We start from the raw sequence: 19,517 nt of genomic DNA, 5'->3' as shown, positions 1-19,517 counted from the left end.
TTTTTTGTATTTTTAGTAGAGATGGGGTTTCACCTTGTTGACCAGGATGGTCTCGATCTCTTGACCTCGTGATCCACCCACCTCGGCCTCCCAAAGTGCTGGGATTATAGGCATGAGCCACCACACCCTGCCGGGATGGTGTTCTTAGAAGGATTCTGAGACTCTAGGAAAGCCTACTTAGTGGTTTGCTGGAGCCAGTTCCTAGTGGTTCATGAGAGCCAATTATTGGCCCCTCTTTCCAACTCAATAAGCAACTTCATGATGATAGCTTGAAGTTGGCCATGGTAGGATTATTTACAGAAATTGGCAAACAATACAGGTCAGTTCCTCCCCACAAACATCTACCAGTGTAGTGGTGACATGGATGGTGGAAACCTTAGGAGAGTGAATTCTCTGACTGTGGCTTTAGTGGACATTTAGGCCTGGTTGGAGAAAGCCCTCAAGGGTTTGGCTGACACTACACTCTGGACAGAATATTACTGAGGGCTTTGGGTTCTACGCTATGGAAAGGTTGATAATGGAGAAAGACTGAGTGGCAAGCTGTGATTTATCACTTGGTCTCGAGAAGAGGCAGATGCTAGAAAATGCTTCTCTTCTTCCCTGGCTTCTTTTTTTTTTTTTTTTTTGATATGGAGTTTCGCTCTTGTTACCCAGGCTGGAGTGCAATGGCACGATCTCGGCTCACCGCAACCTCCGCCTCCTGGGTTCAGGCAATTCTCCTGCCTCAGCCTCCTGAGTAGCTGGGATTACAGGCACGTGCCACCATGCCCAGCTAATTTTTTGTATTTTTAGTAGAGACGGGGTTTCACCATGTTGACTAGGATGGTCTGGATCTCTTGACCTCGTGATCCACCTGCCTCGGCCTCCCAAAGTGCTAGGATCACAGGCTTGAGCCACTGCGCCTGGCCTTCCCTGGCTTCTTTATAGAATCCAGCAAGGCTGGATGGAGTGGGGAAGTAGGGAGGATGCCTGTGGCCAAATGCCTTGGAGAGACTTGACTGCTACAGTCGTGTTGGTACCTCACTGCAATCCTCATCCCCGCCCAGCATCAGACGGCGCTCTTGCGCTGTCTCCAGGCCGACGACGCTCTGAGTGGCGACGCTCTAGTCGCCATTTGTCTATGGCAGGCCAGTGGCTGTGTTAGCTGCTGGAGTTGCCGCTCTCTCTACGGCCCTGGGTGAAGCCCCACCTCTGCACAGCACCGGCGGTGCGGGTCATGGCGCGGCTACCGAAGCTGGCAGTCTTTGATTTGGGTGAGGGACAGGAAGGGGAGAAGTTCGTAAGGCGCTGTCCTTTTCCACATTCCCTAACTGCAGCTCTCGAGTCCCTGCGCCCCCGCCCCCAGGCTGAACCTCCCTCTCCGTCCTCTCGCAGATTACACTCTATGGCCTTTCTGGGTCGACACGCACGTAGACCCCCCGTTTCACAAGAGCAGGTGAGGTAGGGACGTGGAGGACTGGGGCGAGGTGGGGCCTGGCCAGGGCTGAGTGCACTCTTGCCCTCTCCAGTAATGGAACTGTACGAGATAGGCGGGGCCAAGACGTCCGACTGTACCCAGAAGTGCCTGAGGTCCTAAAACGATTGCAGAGCCTTGGGGTGCCCAGTGCAGCTGCTTCACGGTAAGAAAAGCAACTGACAAAAACTGATAGTTTAATGCCGAAGGGTGCATGCATGAGACTTATGGTGAAACCCCTGGGCTACAAAAATAGGGGCGGTGCAAGTTTGCAAGTATTTGCATATTTTTTCTCTTTGTATGCTCTCCTGTGCCTTTTAATTATTAAAAAGTGGGGCCGGGTGCAGTGACTCACACCTGTAATCTCAGCACTTTGGGAGGCCTAGGCGGGAGGATCACTTGAGCCCAGGAATTTGAGACCAGCCTAGGCATTAGAGGGAGACCCATCTTTACTAAAAACGAAATTGTGGTGGCATGCACCTGTAGTCCCAGCTACTTGGGAGGCTGAGGTGGGAGGTTCGCTTGAGCCCAGGAGGTTGTGACAGCAGTGAGCCACGATTGGGCCACTGCACTCCAGTCTGGGTGACAGAGCTAGACCCTGTCTCAAAACAAAAACTAAAACATTGGCCCAGCACCAGCCGTGTCAAACAGGAAGGCAATGGAGTTAAACAGAGGCTGAGGATGCCTGTCCATCCTGGAAAAACAGCAAGTTGATTTCCCCCACTTATACTTATTAACTTTGCTTAACAAGTTAACGTAGCCCTGGCCCTTCACTTTGCTAATCCCATCTTTCACACCGTTTTGCAGGACAGGTGAGATAGAAGGGGCCAACCAGCTACTGGAGCTCTTTGACCTCATCAGGTACTTTGTTCATCGGGAAATCTATCCAGGCAGCAAAGTCACACACTTTGAGAGGTATGTGGAGATAAGGGAGGAACAGGGTGAGAAAGTACCAGAGAGGCTTGGGAACCAAGATACTAGCTTGGTTACCCCTGCTCTATCTTGCACAGGTTACAGCAGAAGACTGGAATTCCTTTCTCCCAGATGATCTTCTTTGATGATGAGAGGCGGAATATTGTAGACGTCAGCAAACTGGGTACTGAGCCATGAGGACAGCCATTTGGGGTCCCTAGGAGGGATTAGATACATACAGGATGGATAGTTTGCCCTATAGGTGGCACCCCCAAAGGTCAGAGTAATAATGGGGAGCCCTGAAAGCCCGATGAAATGTGACTTCTTATCTTTCTAGGTGTTACCTGCATTCACATCCAGAATGGAATGAATCTTCAAACTCTAAGTCAAGGGTTAGAGACATTTGCAAAGGCCCAAACTGGGCCTTGAGGATGAGCCTCATTTTAGGCCTAAACTGAAAGGAAATCAAGAAGGCATTTTCAGGTGCATTTGTAATTTATTAAAGTTCATCTGTGTGTGATAGAAGAGATTTTGCCAACAGTGTGGGTAGTTTCTATTTTTCTAGCCTGTGAACTGGGGTTGGTTGTCCTGAGGTGCAGAGACCAGAATGTGAGTGAGGTATTAGACAGCATCAGGTTTGCCATCTAAACTTAGGGCAACCCCAAGTGCTTGAACCCATCCCATACCATTTTCCTGAGCTCTGTAAAGAGCATGAAGAGTCTTCCCACTGACCCCACACATTGAGGTGCCATCACACTGTACATTTCCCTCAGGAGAATAAGCACATACTCTGGGGTGGAGACAGGACTGCCTTTTTATGTAATAGTAAATGATGCGGCCGCTTTAAGAGGAGCATGTAGGTCTGGGGCTGGCGGCTTGGGTCACGTGACAGCGGTGGTCTGGTTTGCGCTTCTTGATGATGTCGCCGCGGCGCCCTAAGGCGGGATTGGGCAAGGCTGGTCCCTGTGTGATGAAACATCACCCTCCCAGGAGCAAGGCAGAAGTCTGGAGGACGCCGAGTGGCGAAGGCGGGAGAGGCGATGAGTGGTCTCGGCAGGCTCTTTGGGAAGGGTGAGCCGGGGTGGCACTGGCCAGCCAGGACGCGCTGGCTGGTGCTGGGGAAGAGGAGACCCCGGCGAAATTCGGCCAGACTGCTGCACCGGACAGGGGTTAGAAACTCGGGAGACAGGCTGGAAAACCCCGGCCGATGGCAGAGCAAGGCTCATCACAGGTGGCAGAAGGCACACCTTGTCAGGGCACCTTGTCCCCATCCGCCATCCTTCCCCGCTCTCAGAGGGGAGAACTCAAGATCCGGGAGGGGACTTGAGGGCGTGGCAGTCGTGCTGGCTCCCACTGTTCAGGCTTGAAGACGAGTTTCCTGCTGTCTTCAGCCGGCTCCAAAACCTTGTTCTAAAGTACTTTGTGCTGGGCAAGAGGGATCTAAGGTGAAAAAGAAATACTGCCTTATTGCTTGGACGTGGTAGCTCCTTGTAATCCCAGCACTTTGGGAGGCTGAGGCGGGTGGATCATGAGGTTAGGAGTTCGAGATCAGCCTGGCCAATATGATGAAACCCCATCTCTACTAAAAATACAAAAATTAGCCGGGCATGGTGGTGTGTGCCTGTAGACTCAGCTAATCGGGAGGCTGAGGCAGGAGAATCACTTGAACCTGGGAGGCAGAGGTTTCGGTGAGCCGAGATTGCCCCACTGCACTCTGGCCTGGGCAACCGAGCAGGACTTCATCTCAGAAAAAAAAAAAAAAAGAAAGAAAGAAAAGGCAGCTAGGAATAGCAAAAAGAATATTGGTTTTAGAACTCCTACTGCCACATTTTGATTCCTGCACAATCTCTTACTAGTTGCCATTTTTAACATCTTTGTGGTTGTTTTCACATTTGGAAGTGAAGAGATGGCACATTCATTGTAGAGATTTGGGGATTAGCAGTAACACAGTCAGGTGCCTAGCACATACTATGCATTCAATGCTTGGTGGCTAATATTTTTCCTTCACAAAATTTGGGCCTACTTCATTGGACTCTTCAGGGAAGAAGGAGAAGGGGCCAACCCCTGAAGAAGCAATACAGAAACTGAAGGAGACAGAGAAGATACTGATCAAGAAACAGGAATTTCTGGAGCAGAAGATTCAGCAGGAGCTACAAACAGCCAAGAAGTATGGGACCAAGAATAAGAGAGGTAATGAGGGAAAGGAGCCTATGGGGAGGGCACAGATGGGAAGCAGGTGCTTCTGACTCTTGATGTTCAGGGTGTGGGCTGGGTCAGCTGCCCTACAGGCTTTGCGGAGAAAGAAAAGATTGGAACAGCAGCTGGCACAAACTGATGGGACGTTATCCACCCTGGAGTTTCAGCGTGAGGCCATTGAGAATGCCACCACCAATGCAGAAGTTCTTCGTACCATGGAGCTTGCTGCCCGAGGCATGAAGAAGGCCTACCAGGACATGTGGGTACGGGGGGGGCGGGGAGGGACCCAGGCACTGGGAAGAGTGGCTTGCTACCACACTTTAAAGCCTCTCAGAATGTGGATTTACAGTACGGATGTTTGTGATGGCTAGACCTCTGTCTGCCTCCTTGTTTCCTATAAGATTCTTTCACTGGCTGGGGCATTCTAGGGAGGAAAGATGCCTCCTCTAATTCTTTTTTTGTTTCGTTTCTTTTTTTTTTTTTTGGAGATGGGAGTTTCGCTTTGTTGCCCCAGGCTGGAGTGCAATGGCACGATCTTGGCTCACTGCAACCTCCACCTCCGGGGCTCAAGTGTTTCTCCTGCCTTACCCTCCTGAGTAGCTGGGATTACATGTGGGGGCCACCATGCCCAGCTCATTTTTATATTTTTAGTAGAAATGGGGTTTTGTTATTTTGGCCAGACTGGTCTTGAACTCCTGACCTCAGGTGATCCACCTGCCTGGGGCTTCCAAAATTCTGGAATTACAAGCAGGAGCCACCGTGCCCAGCCACTTTCTCTAATTATTTCTTTCTTTCTTTTGTTTTCACATCTGCAACATTTATTTTTTAAAGGAATGGATTTTGAGAGAAAACTATGTGGCACAGAAATATGGAACAGAAAACAAATGCAAACATAGGCTATTTTGCTAATTGTTTTTATAACCACAACGAACTAGTACAGAGAATGCCCTGTACAAAACACAAAGGTTCAAACATCAAGGCATTCCCTTAGCAAGGCTGAAAATTTCAGTCTCTGGTATTTGGAATTTAGGCTGCAGTCCTTGTTTTTGGATGGATCACTGGCTATGTGGCACAGTCCATGTTTCTTTTTTTTTTTTAATGAGACAGAGTCTCACTCTGTTGCCCAGGCTGGGGTACAGTGGCCTGATCTCAGCTCACTGCAACCTCCATCTTCCAGGTTCAAGTGATTCTCCTGACTCAGCCTCCCGAGTAGCTGGGATTACAGGTGCACACAACCACTCCTGGCTAATTTTTATATTTTTAGTAGGTTTCACCATGTTGGCTAGGCTTGTCTCGAACTCCTGACCTTAGGTGATCCGCCTGCCTTGGCCTACCAGAGTGCTGGGATTACAGGTATCAGCCACCACGCCCCGCTGCCTTCTCTGATTCTTAAAGATCCTTCAGGAAAGAGAATGCAGCCTGTCCTCTCCAGGGTGGCTCCTTGCTATTTCTTAGCCCAGATTTGTGTCTTTGCAATTTTCCAGGGATCTCTTCTACTTGATAGCTATGGGCTTATCAGTGTGACCCTACAAGGCAGGAGGGGTTTCATTCATGTGAGATGAAAAAGTCAAGGGGGCATCATTTCCTGATTTCTTAGCTGTCTATCTCATTCTCAGGGACATTGACAAAGTAGATGAACTGATGGCTGACATCACAGAACAACAGGAGGTGGCCCAGCAGATCTCAGATGCCATATCTCAGCCTGTGGGCTTTGGAGATGATGTGGATGAGGTGATTGGGGGTGAGGGGTAGGGGAATGTTGGAGTAAGGATGGGACTGGCCAGAAGGAACACCCAAGAGAGGCTCTTGGAGCAAGTTTTGGAGAGAACTTCAAAAGTGGTATGTTTTTAGAGGTAGAAGTTTTTTTCTTCATCTTGAATGGTCTTGTTTTCCCCATCCAGGATGAACTGCTGGAGGAACTAGAGGAGCTGGAGCAGGAGAAATTGGCTCAGGAGTTGCTAAATGTGGGCGACAAGGAGGAAGAACCCCCAGTCAAATTGCCGAGTATACCTTCTACACATCTGCCAGCAGGACCAGGTATGCAGGGTTGTTCTGTTGTCTTGAGGACTTAGAGCATGGGAGAGTGACCACATCTTTAGGGTTTTTGCTGGGGAGAGAGAATTCAGCAGACTCTGAATGTCATAGCAGGGGATGGTTGGAATTGCTGAGACCTTAATGCTTCTTCTTTCTTTTCTCTGGGCATCTCTGTCCTCAAAGCTCCCAAAGCGGATGAAGATGAAGAAGCACTAAAGCAGTTGGCTGAGTGGGTATCCTGATAAGTCTGGGCTTGTCTTCCTAACGCTACCTTTGTTGGTCCTTTTTCCTTAAGTGCCAAGTACTGAGCTAAAGGAGGATAAGTTTTTGGGGAAGTCCTGCTAAGGGTGGCAGTGTGATCCTGCCTGAAAAAAGGGTCTCTTGCCCTCCCAGCCCTGGCTCAAATCTGAAGAAGGATCTTGCTCCAGGAGGAGCCCTTGGGCTCCCTCCTTTTTGATAGCAATTATAATGTCCTTGTTCCCAATAAAATTGGACAGACAGAATCTTCGTGTCTATACTGCCTTGTTTACCCCTGAAGCTCTCCCCCTGGCCCTTGTCCTCAAGAGCCTTATTTCAAGCAGTGAATAATTAGAGCAAAGAAAGGGGTTTGAAACAGAACAAATGGGCATTCCTAATATCTCAACTTATGTCCCAGGCAAGCACTGTTTCGTCTTTCAAGTTGGTTTGTCCTAGAGTTGCCCAGTTGCTGAGATTGAAGAAACTGCTGTCCTGTCTACCACTTATCTTAGAACCATGTGGAGGCATCTCTGAGTCTCCCCTCCTCATTGCTTTCCACTCGTCGTGCCTCTGCCAAGACAGTCCCACATTTCTTTTACAAAGCCCATTTTCAAGAAAAAGGAGGGAGAATACCATGGAAGGAGCAAGTAGCTTTACTACTTGGAATGGAAGGAGCAAGTAGCTTTCCTTTATCCAGAGTCCATAGTTAGTAGCTTTCACTACTAGAAGGGTTCATTTGAATTGAGTCTGGGAACAATAGTGTGAGGAGCCTTGTCTCCCTGCTATTGTTTCAGTAGTGGTTAAGGTGACACTGGAAGAGGGAAAAGGAACCAAAGTACTTCATACACCTGAATGCCCATTTCTTTTCTGTTTTTTCATTTTTTGAGACAGAGGTTCATTTTGTCACCTAGGCTGGACTGCAGTGGTGCGATCTCGGCTCACTGCAACCTCCGCCTCCCAGGTTCAAGAGATTCCTGTGCCTCAGCTGGGCACCACCATGCCCGGCTGGTTTTTGTATTTTTAGTGCAGCCATGTTGAACAGACTGGTCTTCAACTCTTGACCTCAAGTAATCTGCCCGCCTCGCCCTCCCAAAGTGCTGGGATTAGAGGTGTGGGCCACCACACCCAGCTCGAATATCCATTTCAAAAAGAACTAACAGTGCCATCACTTTGGACTATAGACAGGCAGAACCATAATCAAAGTGGAGCAACCAGGGCTTTTGCCCCACCACTTAAGCATTTAAACAGCACAAAGGCGTAAAATAATGAGCATATACTGAGTTGAATAATAAAGCGTCCCAAAATAGTGTTAATCTGAGCACCCCATCCCCTCTGAGCCACATCAGTAATTACACTATTGATTTAACACAGTGTCAAGATTATTGGTTACAGGCTCTGGGCAGAAATCCCTCTCCTATCTCAGCAGTGTTCCTTGCTATAAGATTCCCTTGAGAAAAGAATGTCTTTGATCCTAGTTGATGAAACTAAATCAGACTTAGATTTATTTTTGGTATAAAAGGTTTTTAGCCCAAGACTCTCCTGCTTTGCTCCTCTCTCAGCCCCCTTCTTCAGCCATTTTCAGGTCGTAATTCTAAGGATTGGTGACGATTAGTGGTGGCATGGGGCTGGCACATGGCCTCAAGCAGCCTGATCTCATGGGTGGGTTGCTCAGGCTGGAACTTGAGCACCCAGGGATCCTTAATGATATCCAGAATGGTGACACGCTTAGCAGCTTGGCACAGCATCTGAAGGACCAGGTTCTAGAGCAGGGGAGAGAGAGGAGGTCTTGCCTGAGTTTTTCTCCATTGTGCCACGCAGGCAATGAGCAGCTCGACCTAAGAAAGAAGCAGGATAGCCTATCATACCACTCTTGTCAAACGGGGTGTGGCTCTGATTTTATCTTGGAGAGCCAGGCAATTAACTCCCTGGAGGGGGAGTGAAAAGTTCCTTGGGAGGAATGCTTTCCATAATCCCCTTCTGGCCTAAAGAGGCAGAAGCTGGAACCTGCATATCAAGCAAGGTTTGGAGCCTACTGGTTGGCCCTTTATGCCTTCCATACTTTTTTTTTTTTTTTTTTTTTGAGATGGAGTCACTCTGTCACCCAGGCTGGAGTGCAGTGGTACCATCTCAGCTCACTGCAACCCCCACTTCTTGGTTCAAGCGATTCTCTGCCTCAGCCTCCTGAGTAGCTGGGATTACAGATAGGCACCCACCACCACACCCAGCTAATTTTTGTATTTTTATTAGAGACAGGGTTTCACCATACTGGTCAGGCTGGTCTCGAACTCCTGATCTCGTGGTCCACCCACCTTGGCCTCCCAAAGTGTTAGGGATTACAGGCGTGAGCCTCCACACCTGCTGGCTCCATTCTATTATAGGGCAGGAGCTAGTGTGTGAAATGGCTCTGGTGTGGGAAGAGCCTTACCCCAGGGTTGGGAGGCCTAGGTTGGGTGACCTAGGATGGATATTCACCCCTCCCTGTGGGTCATCCCTGAGGCCTCAGCCCTCCTGCAGTAGCCAGTACCTTGCACTCCTGGGAGACGGTGAGGTTAGGTGGGAAAGTGACCTCCTTCTGAGTCTCTCTCAGCAGCTTTTTGAGATTGGTGTCGTCAAAGGGCAGATGAGCAACCACTAGAGTGTAAAGGATGACGCCCATGCTCCAGGTGTCAGACAGGAAAGGGTTGTAGGGCAAACCTAGTAAGATCTCTGGGCAGGCATAAGCAAAGCTGCCACAGTAAGTCTGGCTAAGGTGGGAAAAGCAGTTCACTTGGCGGTAAGAAGCGCTATGACCCACATGGTTGTTAGAAGGCACCATCTTGGCAAAGCCAAAGTCCGATATCTTCACACTCTCCCACTTGTCCAGCAACAGGTTCTCCAACTTTAAGTCCCTACCAGCAGCAGAAAGGCTGGGCGTCAGGCTGGGGAGAGGGCTTAGTTTTAGACTGGGAGCTGAAGGGCCAGGGGTCAGAGGGTAAGGAGAGTCCAAAGTGAGGAGAGAGAGAGGATCGTATCTGAAGACCACTGGGAGCTCACCATCGTATTTCATAAAATGCTCTCCAGGATGGGCGTGGTGGCTCATGCCTGTAATCCCAGCACTTTGGGAGGCCCAGGCAGGCGGATCACGAGATCAGGAGTTCAAGACCAGCCTGATCAACACGGTGAAACCCCATCTCTACTAAAAATATAGACATTAGCTGGGCATGATGGCATGCGGCTGTAACCCCAGCTACTTAAGAGGCTGAGGCAAGAGAATTGCTTGAACCCAGGAGGCGGAGGTTGTGGTGAGCTGAGATCACACCAGCATGGGGGCGACAGAGCAAGTCTCCATCTCGAAAAAAACAAAAGCTCTCCATAGAGTGAGTACTTTATTAGTATCCTTAACCACATGATTATAATAGAGTGCATGAATAGGCCTAGATATTAAGGAGGGAGTTTGAGAGAGGAAAAAAGGGAAGGAAATGAGAGATGTGCATAAAACCCCCTTGAGAGCAAAGGCCCCAGTCTGGGTGGCAGCGACCTCACCGGTGCACGATGCCCTTGCTGTGCAGGTAGGCAATGCCCAGGGTCAGCTGGGAGAACCACTTGCCAGCAAGGGGCTCAGAGCAGGCCCCGTAGCGCTGGATCCGTTCAAGGACGTCACCACCCTGAGCCAGCTCCAGAATGATGTATACTCGAGATGTGGTCTCAATGGCCTGATAGAAGTTGATGAGGTACTTGTGCCGCAAGACTTTCATTACCTGACCCCAGAATAAAGACCCATCAAACCTGGGAAGGGAGAACCCTGACTCCATTCCCAGCCATCTCCTACCCTTAGCTACTTACTTAGAACTTTGCAAAAGGATCAACCCCTGAACCCCAGAGAACTAGTGGCCTGTGGGCAAACCCTATGTTTTACACTTTTACTTTTTGTGGGGCTAGAGGTGAGTGGGTGGATGGGAAAGAGGTTTAATTTACATAAATCTTCCTAGCTGCTTAGTGAGACATTCAGTTCTGGTTTAGGGGTTTCTGGCCCCACCCCTCCTGGCCATACCCCTTCTGAGAAACCTCAAGCAGCTTAGTACCAAGCTTCAGTTCCCTCTTCCAGCCCCCTTTCTAACCTGTATCTCACGGGTCATGAACTTGTTAAGATAGTCATCAGAGGCCTTTTTCTTTGAGATGATCTTGACTGCCACCATGATCTTCTGCTTTGTGTAGAAAGCCTCATATACTGTCCCATAGGAGCCATTGCCAATGACCTTGCCCAGCTCATAACCATATTCATCCATGATGGAGTGGTAGGCTGTGGCTGTGGTGGTTGGTGCTGCCTCTGAGACATCTCCCTTCCCCATGGTGTTGGGTTTGCTAAGAGCAGGGAGCTTTACTACTTGGAAGCCTCCTATTCAAAGCCAACACCTTGAGCCGCTGAAGGCTAGGGTATCAAAGTGAAATAGGTCTCCAAATGCTTGCCTATATAGTCACACGAGTCTGGGATGCTTGGCTCAGCCCTCCACTAGGAACTTGGAGGGGGAAAGAAAGAGAAGCAGTTTTTGTCTCTACTGGCTGTTGTTACTTCCTCCTTTTGGTTACGGAACTCCTCAAGGTCCCATGTTCCAAATACATCACAATCCACCTCCTATCCGTTTTTGGCCACAAAACTTAAGAATGAACTACAGTGTGAAACATACTCATTCCCAGAGGTATCTTCCAGTCTGGTGACACTCCTCCTAAAGATCAGCCCCATCATTAATATATGAGAACCGACTAAGTAACAGTGTGCTGAGTACTTGGATAAAATGTCACCCAAATGTCATGCCAGACCCTTCCTTCTTCCTCAATCCCTACATACAATCTATCATCAAATCCTGTCTCTGCTACCTCCTACTTATCTCTTTAATGATACACTCAAGACTTTCTGAGCCTACTGCAGCCCCTTAGTTCAATAAGGCCAATAGAGACACAATAATCCTAGAATTTATAATGCAGCATGAGAAATATGAGTGTGAAAGTATTATAATTGTAAGGTGTTGAACATGTTCTAGGAAAATCTAACCTTGAAATGCATGCTTATCATGACCCAGAACTCTCTAGTTTTCCTCCACATCCTTCTGGTCATTCCTCAGCCTTCACTAAAGCTAAATCTTTCTCCATTCAATCCTGAATCATATCCCAAGTGTTCTATCATAAGTTTTATTTTCTCAAACCTTCACATCCTCCCTTAATGATCTTGTCCATACCCATGAAGTCAATACTACATTTATGCTGACTGCTCCTAATTTCATCTCCATCCCATGTGTCTCTGGAGTTTAGATAGAGCAGCCAATATTATATGGCCATGTCCGTCCCAGGCATGGAACTTACCATTATCTGCCTCGAACTTAGCCATATCAAAAATTGAACTTATTTTCTTCTTACAGACCTTTCTGTAAGTTGTACATTAATCACCCTTAATTTAGACACTCAAATGTCATCCCAAACCCTCCTGCCTCAGCCCCTACATACAATCTATCACCAAATCCTATCTCTTCTACCTCTTGATTATCTGTTTAATAATACTCGTATGGCTTTCTGAGCCCACTGCCACTTCCTTAGTTTACACCTCTATCAGTGAACAGATTGCCCCAGCCAGCCTTCTGCTCCCCTCCAGTCTGTCCATCCTTAAGACTAAAGCATAAATCTGATTTTATTTCCATTTGAAACAATTAAATACCTCCTCATTCTCCTCTGGATCAAGTCCATCCAAATTGTTTCATGCAGCTTTAAGTCTGATCCTGCTTGCCTCCCCAATTTTATTTTTTAACACACAAATATAGAAAAAAAATTTTTTTTTAACACACAAATACAGAAAAAAATTTTTTTTCTGTATTTGTTTGCCACCAATACAGAACAATATTTGTTTGCCACACATACAGAAAAGGAGTTGTTTGGTTTGCTTCATCCAAATAACTGCTTTTCTGTATTTGTGGCAAACTTGTACTCTTCTTGAGAACTTGGCATAGGAGCTGTTTTAAAGAAGACTTTACTGACTGCTCAAACTTCATTTAGATATTCCTTCTTCCTGGGTGCTCCAATACTTTGTCACAGCACCTAACACAGTGTCTGCAATTGCTTCTCTTGCTTGCATCTCCCACTAACCTATATAGGGAGGTCAACTGATCAGAAGAGACAGATGAATTATGGAGAACAGAAAAGAGCTGGTTTGGAAAATAAGCAGCATTGAGGGCCCAACTGAGGTTGGAGAACACAGCTTGTCCAAAGACACATATTATAGTGTTGTGATTCTTTTTAGCATCTTGGTTATAGGTACTTGAATGCTGATGGATGATTTAGGGTTTTGCTTGGCAGCTGCAATGAAACAACGGGAGATGGGCATCAAGAACATATGCAAGAATGTGGCTGAAGCCTTCCCCCGCCCACCTAGCGCTGCTGGGCCTGCAGGTCTCTGTCGAGCCACGGATGCGGGTCTCTATTCCGCAGGATGGGGTTTGTTAAAGTTGTTAAGAATAAGGCCTACTTCAAGAGATACCAAGTGAAATTTAGAAGACGACGAGAGGGTAAAACTGATTACTATGCTCGGAAACGCTTGGTGATACAGGATAAAAATAAATACAACACACCCAAATACCGGATGATAGTTCGTGTAACAAACTGAGATATCATTTGTCAGATTGCTTATGCCCGCATAGAGGGGGATATGATAGTCTGCGCAGCATATGCACACGAACTGCCAAAATATGGTGTGAAGGTTGGCCTGACAAATTACGCTGCAGCGTATTGTACTGGCCTGCTGCTGGCCCGCAGGCTTCTCAATAGGTTTGGCATGGACAAGATCTATGAAGGCCAAGTGGAGGTGACTGGTGATGAATACAATGTGGAAAGCATTGATGATCAGCCAGGTGCCTTTACCTGCTATTTGGATGCAGGCCTTGCCAGAACTACCACTGGCAATAAAGTTTTTGGTGCCCTGAAGGGAGCTGTGGATGGAGGCTTGTCTATCCCTCATAGTACCAAGCGATTCCCTGGTTATGATTCTGAAAGCAAGGAATTTAATGCAGAAGTACACCGGAAGCACATCATGGGCCAGAATGTTGCAGATTACATGCGCTACTTAATGGAAGAAGATGAAGATGCTTACAAGAAACAGTTCTCTCAATACATAAAGAACAGCGTAACTCCAGACATGATGGAGGAGATGTATAAGAAAGTTCATGCTGCTATACGAGAGAATCCAGTCTATGAAAAGAAGCCCAAGAAAGAAGTTAAGAAGAAGAGGTGGAACCGCCCCAAAATGTCCCTTGCTCAGAAGAAAGATCGGGTAGCTCAAAAGAAGGCAAGCTTCCTCAGAGCTCAGGAGCGGGCTGCTGAGAGCTAAACCAGTTTTCTATAAGGATTTTTCAGATAAAGACAATAAACTTATGGACAGCAATTAAAAAAAAAAAAAAAGAATGTGGCTGAAATGATGGAATGCAGACTCTAAGCTGCATGGGTGAAGAAGATTATATGAGGCTGGGCACAGTGGCTCAAGCCTGTAATCCCAGCACTTTGGGAGGCCAAGGTGGGTGGATCACGAGGTCAAGAGATGAGACCATCCTGGTCAACATGGTGAAACCCCGTCTCTACTAAAAATACAAAAAATTAGCTGGGCATGGTGGCGTGTGCCTGTAATCCCAGCTACTCAGGAGGCTGAGGCAGGAGAATTGCCTGAACCCAGGAGGCGGAGGTTGCGGTGAGCCGAGATCGCGCCATTGCACTCCAGCCTGGCTAACAAGAGCGAAACTCTGTCTCAAAAAAAAAAAAAGATTATATGGATCATGGAGGTGGATTTCTCATGAATGGTTTAGCACTGTCCCTCTTGGTACTGTCCTCAGAATAGTGAGTTCTCATGAGATGTGGTCATTTAAAAAAAATGGATAGCACCTTCCTCTTTGGCCTCTTGTTCCTACTCCTACCATGTGAGATGCCTGCTCCCCCTTCGCCTTCTGTCATGATTGTAAGCTTCCTGAGGCCTCCCCAGAAGCAGATGCCAGCATTATGCTTCCTGTACAACCTGCAGAACCAGAAACCAATTAAAGCTCTTTTCGGCAGAGCACGGTGGCTCACGCCTATAATCCCAGCACTTTGGGAGGCCAAGGTGGGTGGATCATGAGGTCAAGAGATAGAGACTATCCTGGTCAACAAGGTGAGACCCTGTCTCTACTAAAAAATACAAAAATTAGCTGGGCATGGTGGTACGCGCCTGTAGTCCCAGCTACTCGGGAGGCTGAGGCAGGAGAATTGCTTGAACTCAGGAGGCGGAGGTTGCGGTGAGCTAAGATCGTGCCATTGCACTCCAGCCTGGGTAACAAGAGGGAAACTCCGTCTCAAAAAAAAAAAAAAAAAAAAAAGGTCTTATAAATTACTTAGTCTCAGGTATTTATTTATAGCTGTGCAACTGACACAGAAGACAAGCTAGAAACTGGCCAAACAGGTGGGTGGTGGGTGGAAATTGCAGGTCTCTGTGGAATGGGAAAACAAGTTTGGTCACAGAGGAGTTATTTAGATTTAAGATTCTGTAGCCAGGTGCAGAGCCTTATGCCTGTGGTGATCCCAGCACTTTGGGAGGCCAAGGGGGGTGGATTGCTTAAGGTTAGGAATTCAAGACCAGCCTGACCAACATGGTGAAACCCCATCTCTACTAAAAATACAAATATTAGCTGAGTACGGTGACAGGTGCCTGTAATCCCAGCTACCTGGGAGGCTGAAGCAGGAGAATTGCTTGAAGCAAGAAGATGGAGGCTGCAGTGAGCCAAGATCACACCACTGCACTCCAGCCTGGGCAACAGAGTGAGACTCTGTCTCAAAAAAAATAAAAAGATTTTGTGTGCTGGGTGTATTAGGCCATTCTTGCATTGCAATAAAGAAATACCTGAGGCTGGGTACTCTTGCTCATGCCTGTAATCCCAACACTTTGGAAAGCCAAAACAGGTGGATTACCTGAGTCCAGGAGTTCAAGACCAGCCTAGGCAACATATCAAAAACCCATTTCTATTAAAAATACAAATATTAGCCAGGTGTGGTAGTGTGTACCTATAGTCTCAGCTACTCAGGAGGATCACTTGAGCCTGGGAGGGGAAGATTGCAGTGAACCAAGATAGCATCACTGCACTCCAGTGTGGGTGACAAAGTGAGAATCGTATCAAAAACAAACAAAAACTTGAGACTGGGTAGCTTGTAAAGAAAAGAGGTTTAGGCCAGGCATGGCGGCTCACACCTGTAATCCCAGCACTTTGGGAGGCTGAGGTGGGCCGATCAAGAGGTCAAGAGATTGAGATAATCCTGACCAACATGGTGAAAACCCCTCTCTACTAATAATACAAAAATTATCTGGGCATGGTGGTAGGTACCTGTAGTCCCAGCTACTCGGGAGGTTGAGGCAGAAGAATCGCTTGAACCCAGCGGGTGGTGGTTGCAGTGAGCCAAAATATACTGCACTCCAGCCTGGTGACAGAGCAAGACTCCGTCTCACACACACAAAAAAGAGGTTTCATTGGCTTACAACTCACCGTTCTGCAGGCTGTATAGGAAGCATGGTGGTGCTCAGCTTCTGGGGAGGCCTCAGGAAACCTACAATCATAACGGAAAGTGAAGGGGAAGCAGGGACATCACATGGTGAGAACGAGAGTAAGAGAGTTGTAGGGGAGGTGGCGCACACTTTTAAACAACCAGGTCTTGTGAGAACTCATATGGTGAAGACTACACCAAACCATGAGGGTTCTGCGCCCATGATCCAAACACCTCCCACCAGGACCCACCTCCAGCATTGGGGATTACATTTCAACATGAAATGAAATCCAGCCAGGGATAAATATCTAAACTATCAGTGGGGGACAGAGGGGCAGAGGAGAGAACATAGGAAGAATCCAAATTCTTATATCTTCCATCCTCCAAAACAGAACAAATACTCTAAGAATAGAATATGCCATAGGCTAGCAGTAAATTCCCATTTATTGACAGTCTGACCTTACTGGCAGGATGCTTCCAAAGTTCTGTTGGAAGCCAGCTCTACATCCTCAATCTAGCAAGATGAGCAGTTTTCCAGGGCACATCATGGTAAGGGGGGCCCACCCACTCCTGTCCATCTGATCCCACAGGCTAGCCCCCGGATAGGTAACTTGATGGCAATTCTAGTCTCTCATCATGTACAGGGGGTAAACCAGTTCATGCAATGATCATATATTAAGCTGCCTGATATAAACAAAAAGACTGCTAAGTGCTGAGGAAACAGAGTTGAATAAATTACAGTCTTCCTGTGAGGAGTCTGAAATTAGCAAGGGAGACAGACACATAAGCAAAATAACAGTACAGTGAGATATACTATAAACAAACCTGGAAGGAGAAATAAGAGAAGGCTTTACAGAGAAGGTAACATTTGAAATGTTCAAAAAAAAAAAAAAGGATAAATAGGAAATAGAAAATTGGGTGGGTGAGGCAAAAGGAACAATATGAGGCTTACAGGCTTGAGAGAACATGATATTCAGTATTTCTATTTGAAAAGAGGATAGGGTTCCAGAAAGGGAATGCCCCTGGAGAAGCGATTAGGATCCAGGTCTGAGAGGTCTCATATGCCAGGCTATTTTGACTCTACCCTGTATATTCATATAATTTGGGTATACCTAAAATTGAGGTGCTTGCTTTAACTTTTTTTGAGATAGAGTTTAGTTCTTCTTTCCTGGGCTGGAGTGCAATGGTGCAGTCTTGGCTCACTGCAAGCTCTGCCTCCCAGGTTCAAGCAATTCTCCTGCTTCAGCCTCCCAAGTAGCTGAGATTACAGACATGAGCCACCATACTTGGCTCTTTTTTTTTTTTGAGAAGGAGTTTCACTATTGTTACCCAGGCTGGAGTGCAATGGCATAATCTCGGCTCACCATGACCTCCGCCTCCTGGGTTCAAGCAATTCTCCCACCTCAGCCTCCCGAGTAGCTGGGACTACAGGCGTGTACCACCATGCCCAGCTAATTTTTGTATTTTTAGTAGAGACGGGGTTTCACCATGTTGACCAGGATGGTCTCGATCTCTTGACCTCGTGATCCACCTGCCTCAGCCTCCCAAAGTGCTGGGATTATAGGCATGAGCCACCGTGCTTGGCCATTTTTTTTTGTATTTTTAGTAGAATTGGGGTTTCACCATGTTGGTCAAGCTGGTCTTGAACTCCTGACCTCAGGTGATCCACCTGCCTCGGCCTCCCAAAGTGCTGGGACTATAGGTGTGAGCCACCATGCCTGGCCTCAGTGCTTGCCTTAAAAAAAAAAAAATACTGATGGCCAGGTACCCCTTCCCCCTGAAAATCCTGATTTAAAAAAAAAAGAAAATCTTTCCAGTAGCAGTGTGAAAAATGACCCAGGGGGAAAGTGATTAAGAGACTAGTAAGATGGCTGTCATGGTAACTTAGGTGAGAGAAGATGGAGCCTGAACCAAAGAAATGGAGGCAAGCATCAGTAAGATATTCAGGAAGTAAGTGGAGAGGGCATGGAGACACTGATATCTGAGGGGGAAGATACTGAGAAAGAGGCCCAAGTTTCTGGCTTTAGAGACCAGGCGGTTGTCAATTAAAGATTATTTCTTTATTATTTTATTTTATTTTGAGATGGAGTCTCGCTCTCTGTCGCCCAGGCTGGAGTGCAAGAGCAGGAACTCAGCTGACTGCAACCTCCACCTCCTGGGTTCAAGCAATTCTCCTGCCTCAGACTCCTGAGTAGCTGGGATTACAGGTGTGCACCACCACGTCCGGCTAATAGTTAAAGATGATTTCTAAACCACTCCCAAGTTCTTTTTCTTTTATTTTTTTTTTTGGGGAGGGTGGGGAGGGACAGAGTCTAAAAAAAAAAAAAAAAAAAAAAGATCGCACTATTTCACCAGGCTGGGTACAATGGCGCGACCTCGGCTCACTGTAACCTCTGCCTCCTGAGTTCAAGCGATTCTCCTGCCTCAGCCTCCCAAGTAGCTGGGATTACAGGCACCCGCCACCACGTCCACCTAATTGTTTTGTATCTTTAGTAGAGATGGGGTTGGCCAGGCTTGTCTTGAACTCCTGACCTCAGGTAATCCGCCCACCTCGGTCTCCCAAAATGCTGAGATTAGGGCGTGGGTCACCGTGCCCAGCCATTAGTTCTTTTTCTAACTACAAAATTCACCGATGGTCTAAACACTCCATCTACTTCTTTGAACCTCATCTATGTCTGCCGGGAAAAGGACTGGGTCAGAAAGGGCAATAATCATGGAAGCAGGTAAATGAAGAGCTTTTCAGGCCGGAAGTCACTTGTGATTTTCCACTGTGCTTCTTACCCTGGGGAGAGAGAACCTTAAATCCATTTCCTTACACGTTGCTACCAGGTGGCAAAACGGAAGTCACTGCCCAAACGTCTGATTTCCAAGGGGAACTAACTCCCTAGATGGCAGATCCCCTTTGAAATAGCTGGGACACAAGGGTAAACTTTTTCAAAATCTGTCCCTACAAAGTTAAGAGAAGCCCAAAGATATATACAGTGATAAATAAGAGCAAAAACATAATAGAGACTAACGGACCACAGATTCTTTACCATCAATTAACAATAACCGTGTCAGGCTGCCCAATTCACGGAGTGAAAAGACAAGACATCCTCTCTCCTTGGGTGCCTCCGCCAGACCTGACTTCGGCTTGCTTAACGTGGGGCACTAAACGATCACTGTGCGG

General features: G+C 47.3%; 3 protein-coding genes and 1 pseudogene across 8 annotated transcripts; 3 read left to right on the top strand and 1 right to left on the bottom strand.

The window, feature by feature from the left end:
- The first annotated feature begins 1,116 nt into the window (after positions 1-1,116).
- On the top strand, positions 1,117-4,540 carry MDP1 (magnesium dependent phosphatase 1). 2 transcript variants are annotated; one of them, XM_078334626.1, is made up of 7 exons: positions 1,117-1,253; positions 1,375-1,435; positions 1,509-1,619; positions 2,261-2,368; positions 2,464-2,549; positions 2,703-2,848; positions 4,406-4,540. In XM_078334626.1, the coding sequence occupies exons 1-6, from the start codon at positions 1,217-1,219 to the stop codon at positions 2,792-2,794; spliced, it is 495 nt and encodes a 164-aa protein (XP_078190752.1). In that variant the 5' UTR covers positions 1,117-1,216; the 3' UTR covers positions 2,795-2,848; positions 4,406-4,540. The 2 variants fall into 2 exon arrangements, with proteins under 2 accessions (XP_078190752.1, XP_054095794.1); XM_054239819.2 differs by lacking the exons at positions 2,464-2,549; positions 4,406-4,540 and having other exon boundaries at positions 2,261-2,314.
- On the top strand, positions 3,365-7,098 carry CHMP4A (charged multivesicular body protein 4A). Its single transcript, XM_009005817.4, has 6 exons — positions 3,365-3,436; positions 4,406-4,555; positions 4,643-4,820; positions 6,178-6,292; positions 6,463-6,598; positions 6,779-7,098. The coding sequence occupies exons 1-6, from the start codon at positions 3,406-3,408 to the stop codon at positions 6,835-6,837; spliced, it is 669 nt and encodes a 222-aa protein (XP_009004065.3). The 5' UTR covers positions 3,365-3,405; the 3' UTR covers positions 6,838-7,098.
- Positions 7,099-7,756: 658 nt separating this feature from the next.
- TSSK4 (testis specific serine kinase 4) lies at positions 7,757-11,385 on the bottom strand. 4 transcript variants are annotated; one of them, XM_035260214.3, is made up of 4 exons: positions 10,930-11,385; positions 10,355-10,569; positions 9,357-9,750; positions 7,757-8,667 (listed from the first exon to the last, which is right to left on the bottom strand). In XM_035260214.3, the coding sequence occupies exons 1-4, from the start codon at positions 11,158-11,160 to the stop codon at positions 8,593-8,595; spliced, it is 915 nt and encodes a 304-aa protein (XP_035116105.1). In that variant the 5' UTR covers positions 11,161-11,385; the 3' UTR covers positions 7,757-8,592. The 4 variants fall into 4 exon arrangements, with proteins under 4 accessions (XP_035116105.1, XP_035116106.1, XP_009004063.1 ...); XM_035260215.3 differs by having other exon boundaries at positions 9,357-9,720; XM_009005815.6 differs by having other exon boundaries at positions 8,285-8,592.
- Positions 11,386-13,268: 1,883 nt separating this feature from the next.
- On the top strand, positions 13,269-14,259 carry LOC103795690 (large ribosomal subunit protein uL18 pseudogene; annotated as a pseudogene). The gene has a single exon (XR_013521117.1). The product of XR_013521117.1 is annotated as a large ribosomal subunit protein uL18 pseudogene (transcript).
- The last annotated feature ends 5,258 nt before the right edge of the window (positions 14,260-19,517 follow it).

Source organism: Callithrix jacchus, chromosome 8 (assembly GCF_049354715.1).
Source record: "Callithrix jacchus isolate 240 chromosome 8, calJac240_pri, whole genome shotgun sequence".
Taxonomy (NCBI): domain Eukaryota; kingdom Metazoa; phylum Chordata; class Mammalia; order Primates; family Cebidae; genus Callithrix; species Callithrix jacchus.
This window is presented reverse-complemented; position numbering and strand designations above follow the sequence as displayed.

Excerpts from the sequence above, each read along its gene's own strand:
- CHMP4A (XM_009005817.4), top strand. The coding sequence starts at position 3,406 with ATGAGTGGTCTCGGCAGGCTCTTTGGGAAGG. Across the intron at positions 3,437-4,405 it reads CGGCAGGCTCTTTGGGAAGG|GGAAGAAGGAGAAGGGGCCA; the intron begins GTGAGCCGGGGT and ends TGGACTCTTCAG. Across the intron at positions 4,556-4,642 it reads TGGGACCAAGAATAAGAGAG|CTGCCCTACAGGCTTTGCGG; the intron begins GTAATGAGGGAA and ends GGGCTGGGTCAG.
- MDP1 (XM_078334626.1), top strand. The coding sequence starts at position 1,217 with ATGGCGCGGCTACCGAAGCTGGCAGTCTTTGATTTGG. Across the intron at positions 1,436-1,508 it reads CCCCCGTTTCACAAGAGCAG|TAATGGAACTGTACGAGATA; the intron begins GTGAGGTAGGGA and ends TGCCCTCTCCAG. Across the intron at positions 1,620-2,260 it reads CCCAGTGCAGCTGCTTCACG|GACAGGTGAGATAGAAGGGG; the intron begins GTAAGAAAAGCA and ends ACCGTTTTGCAG.
- TSSK4 (XM_009005815.6), bottom strand. The coding sequence starts at position 11,160 with ATGGGGAAGGGAGATGTCTCAGAGGCAGCACCAACCACCACAGCCACA. Across the intron at positions 10,570-10,929 it reads TCATGACCCGTGAGATACAG|GTAATGAAAGTCTTGCGGCA; the intron begins GTTAGAAAGGGG and ends TTCTGGGGTCAG. Across the intron at positions 9,751-10,354 it reads AGCAAGGGCATCGTGCACCG|CCTGACGCCCAGCCTTTCTG; the intron begins GTGAGGTCGCTG and ends CCCTCTCCCCAG.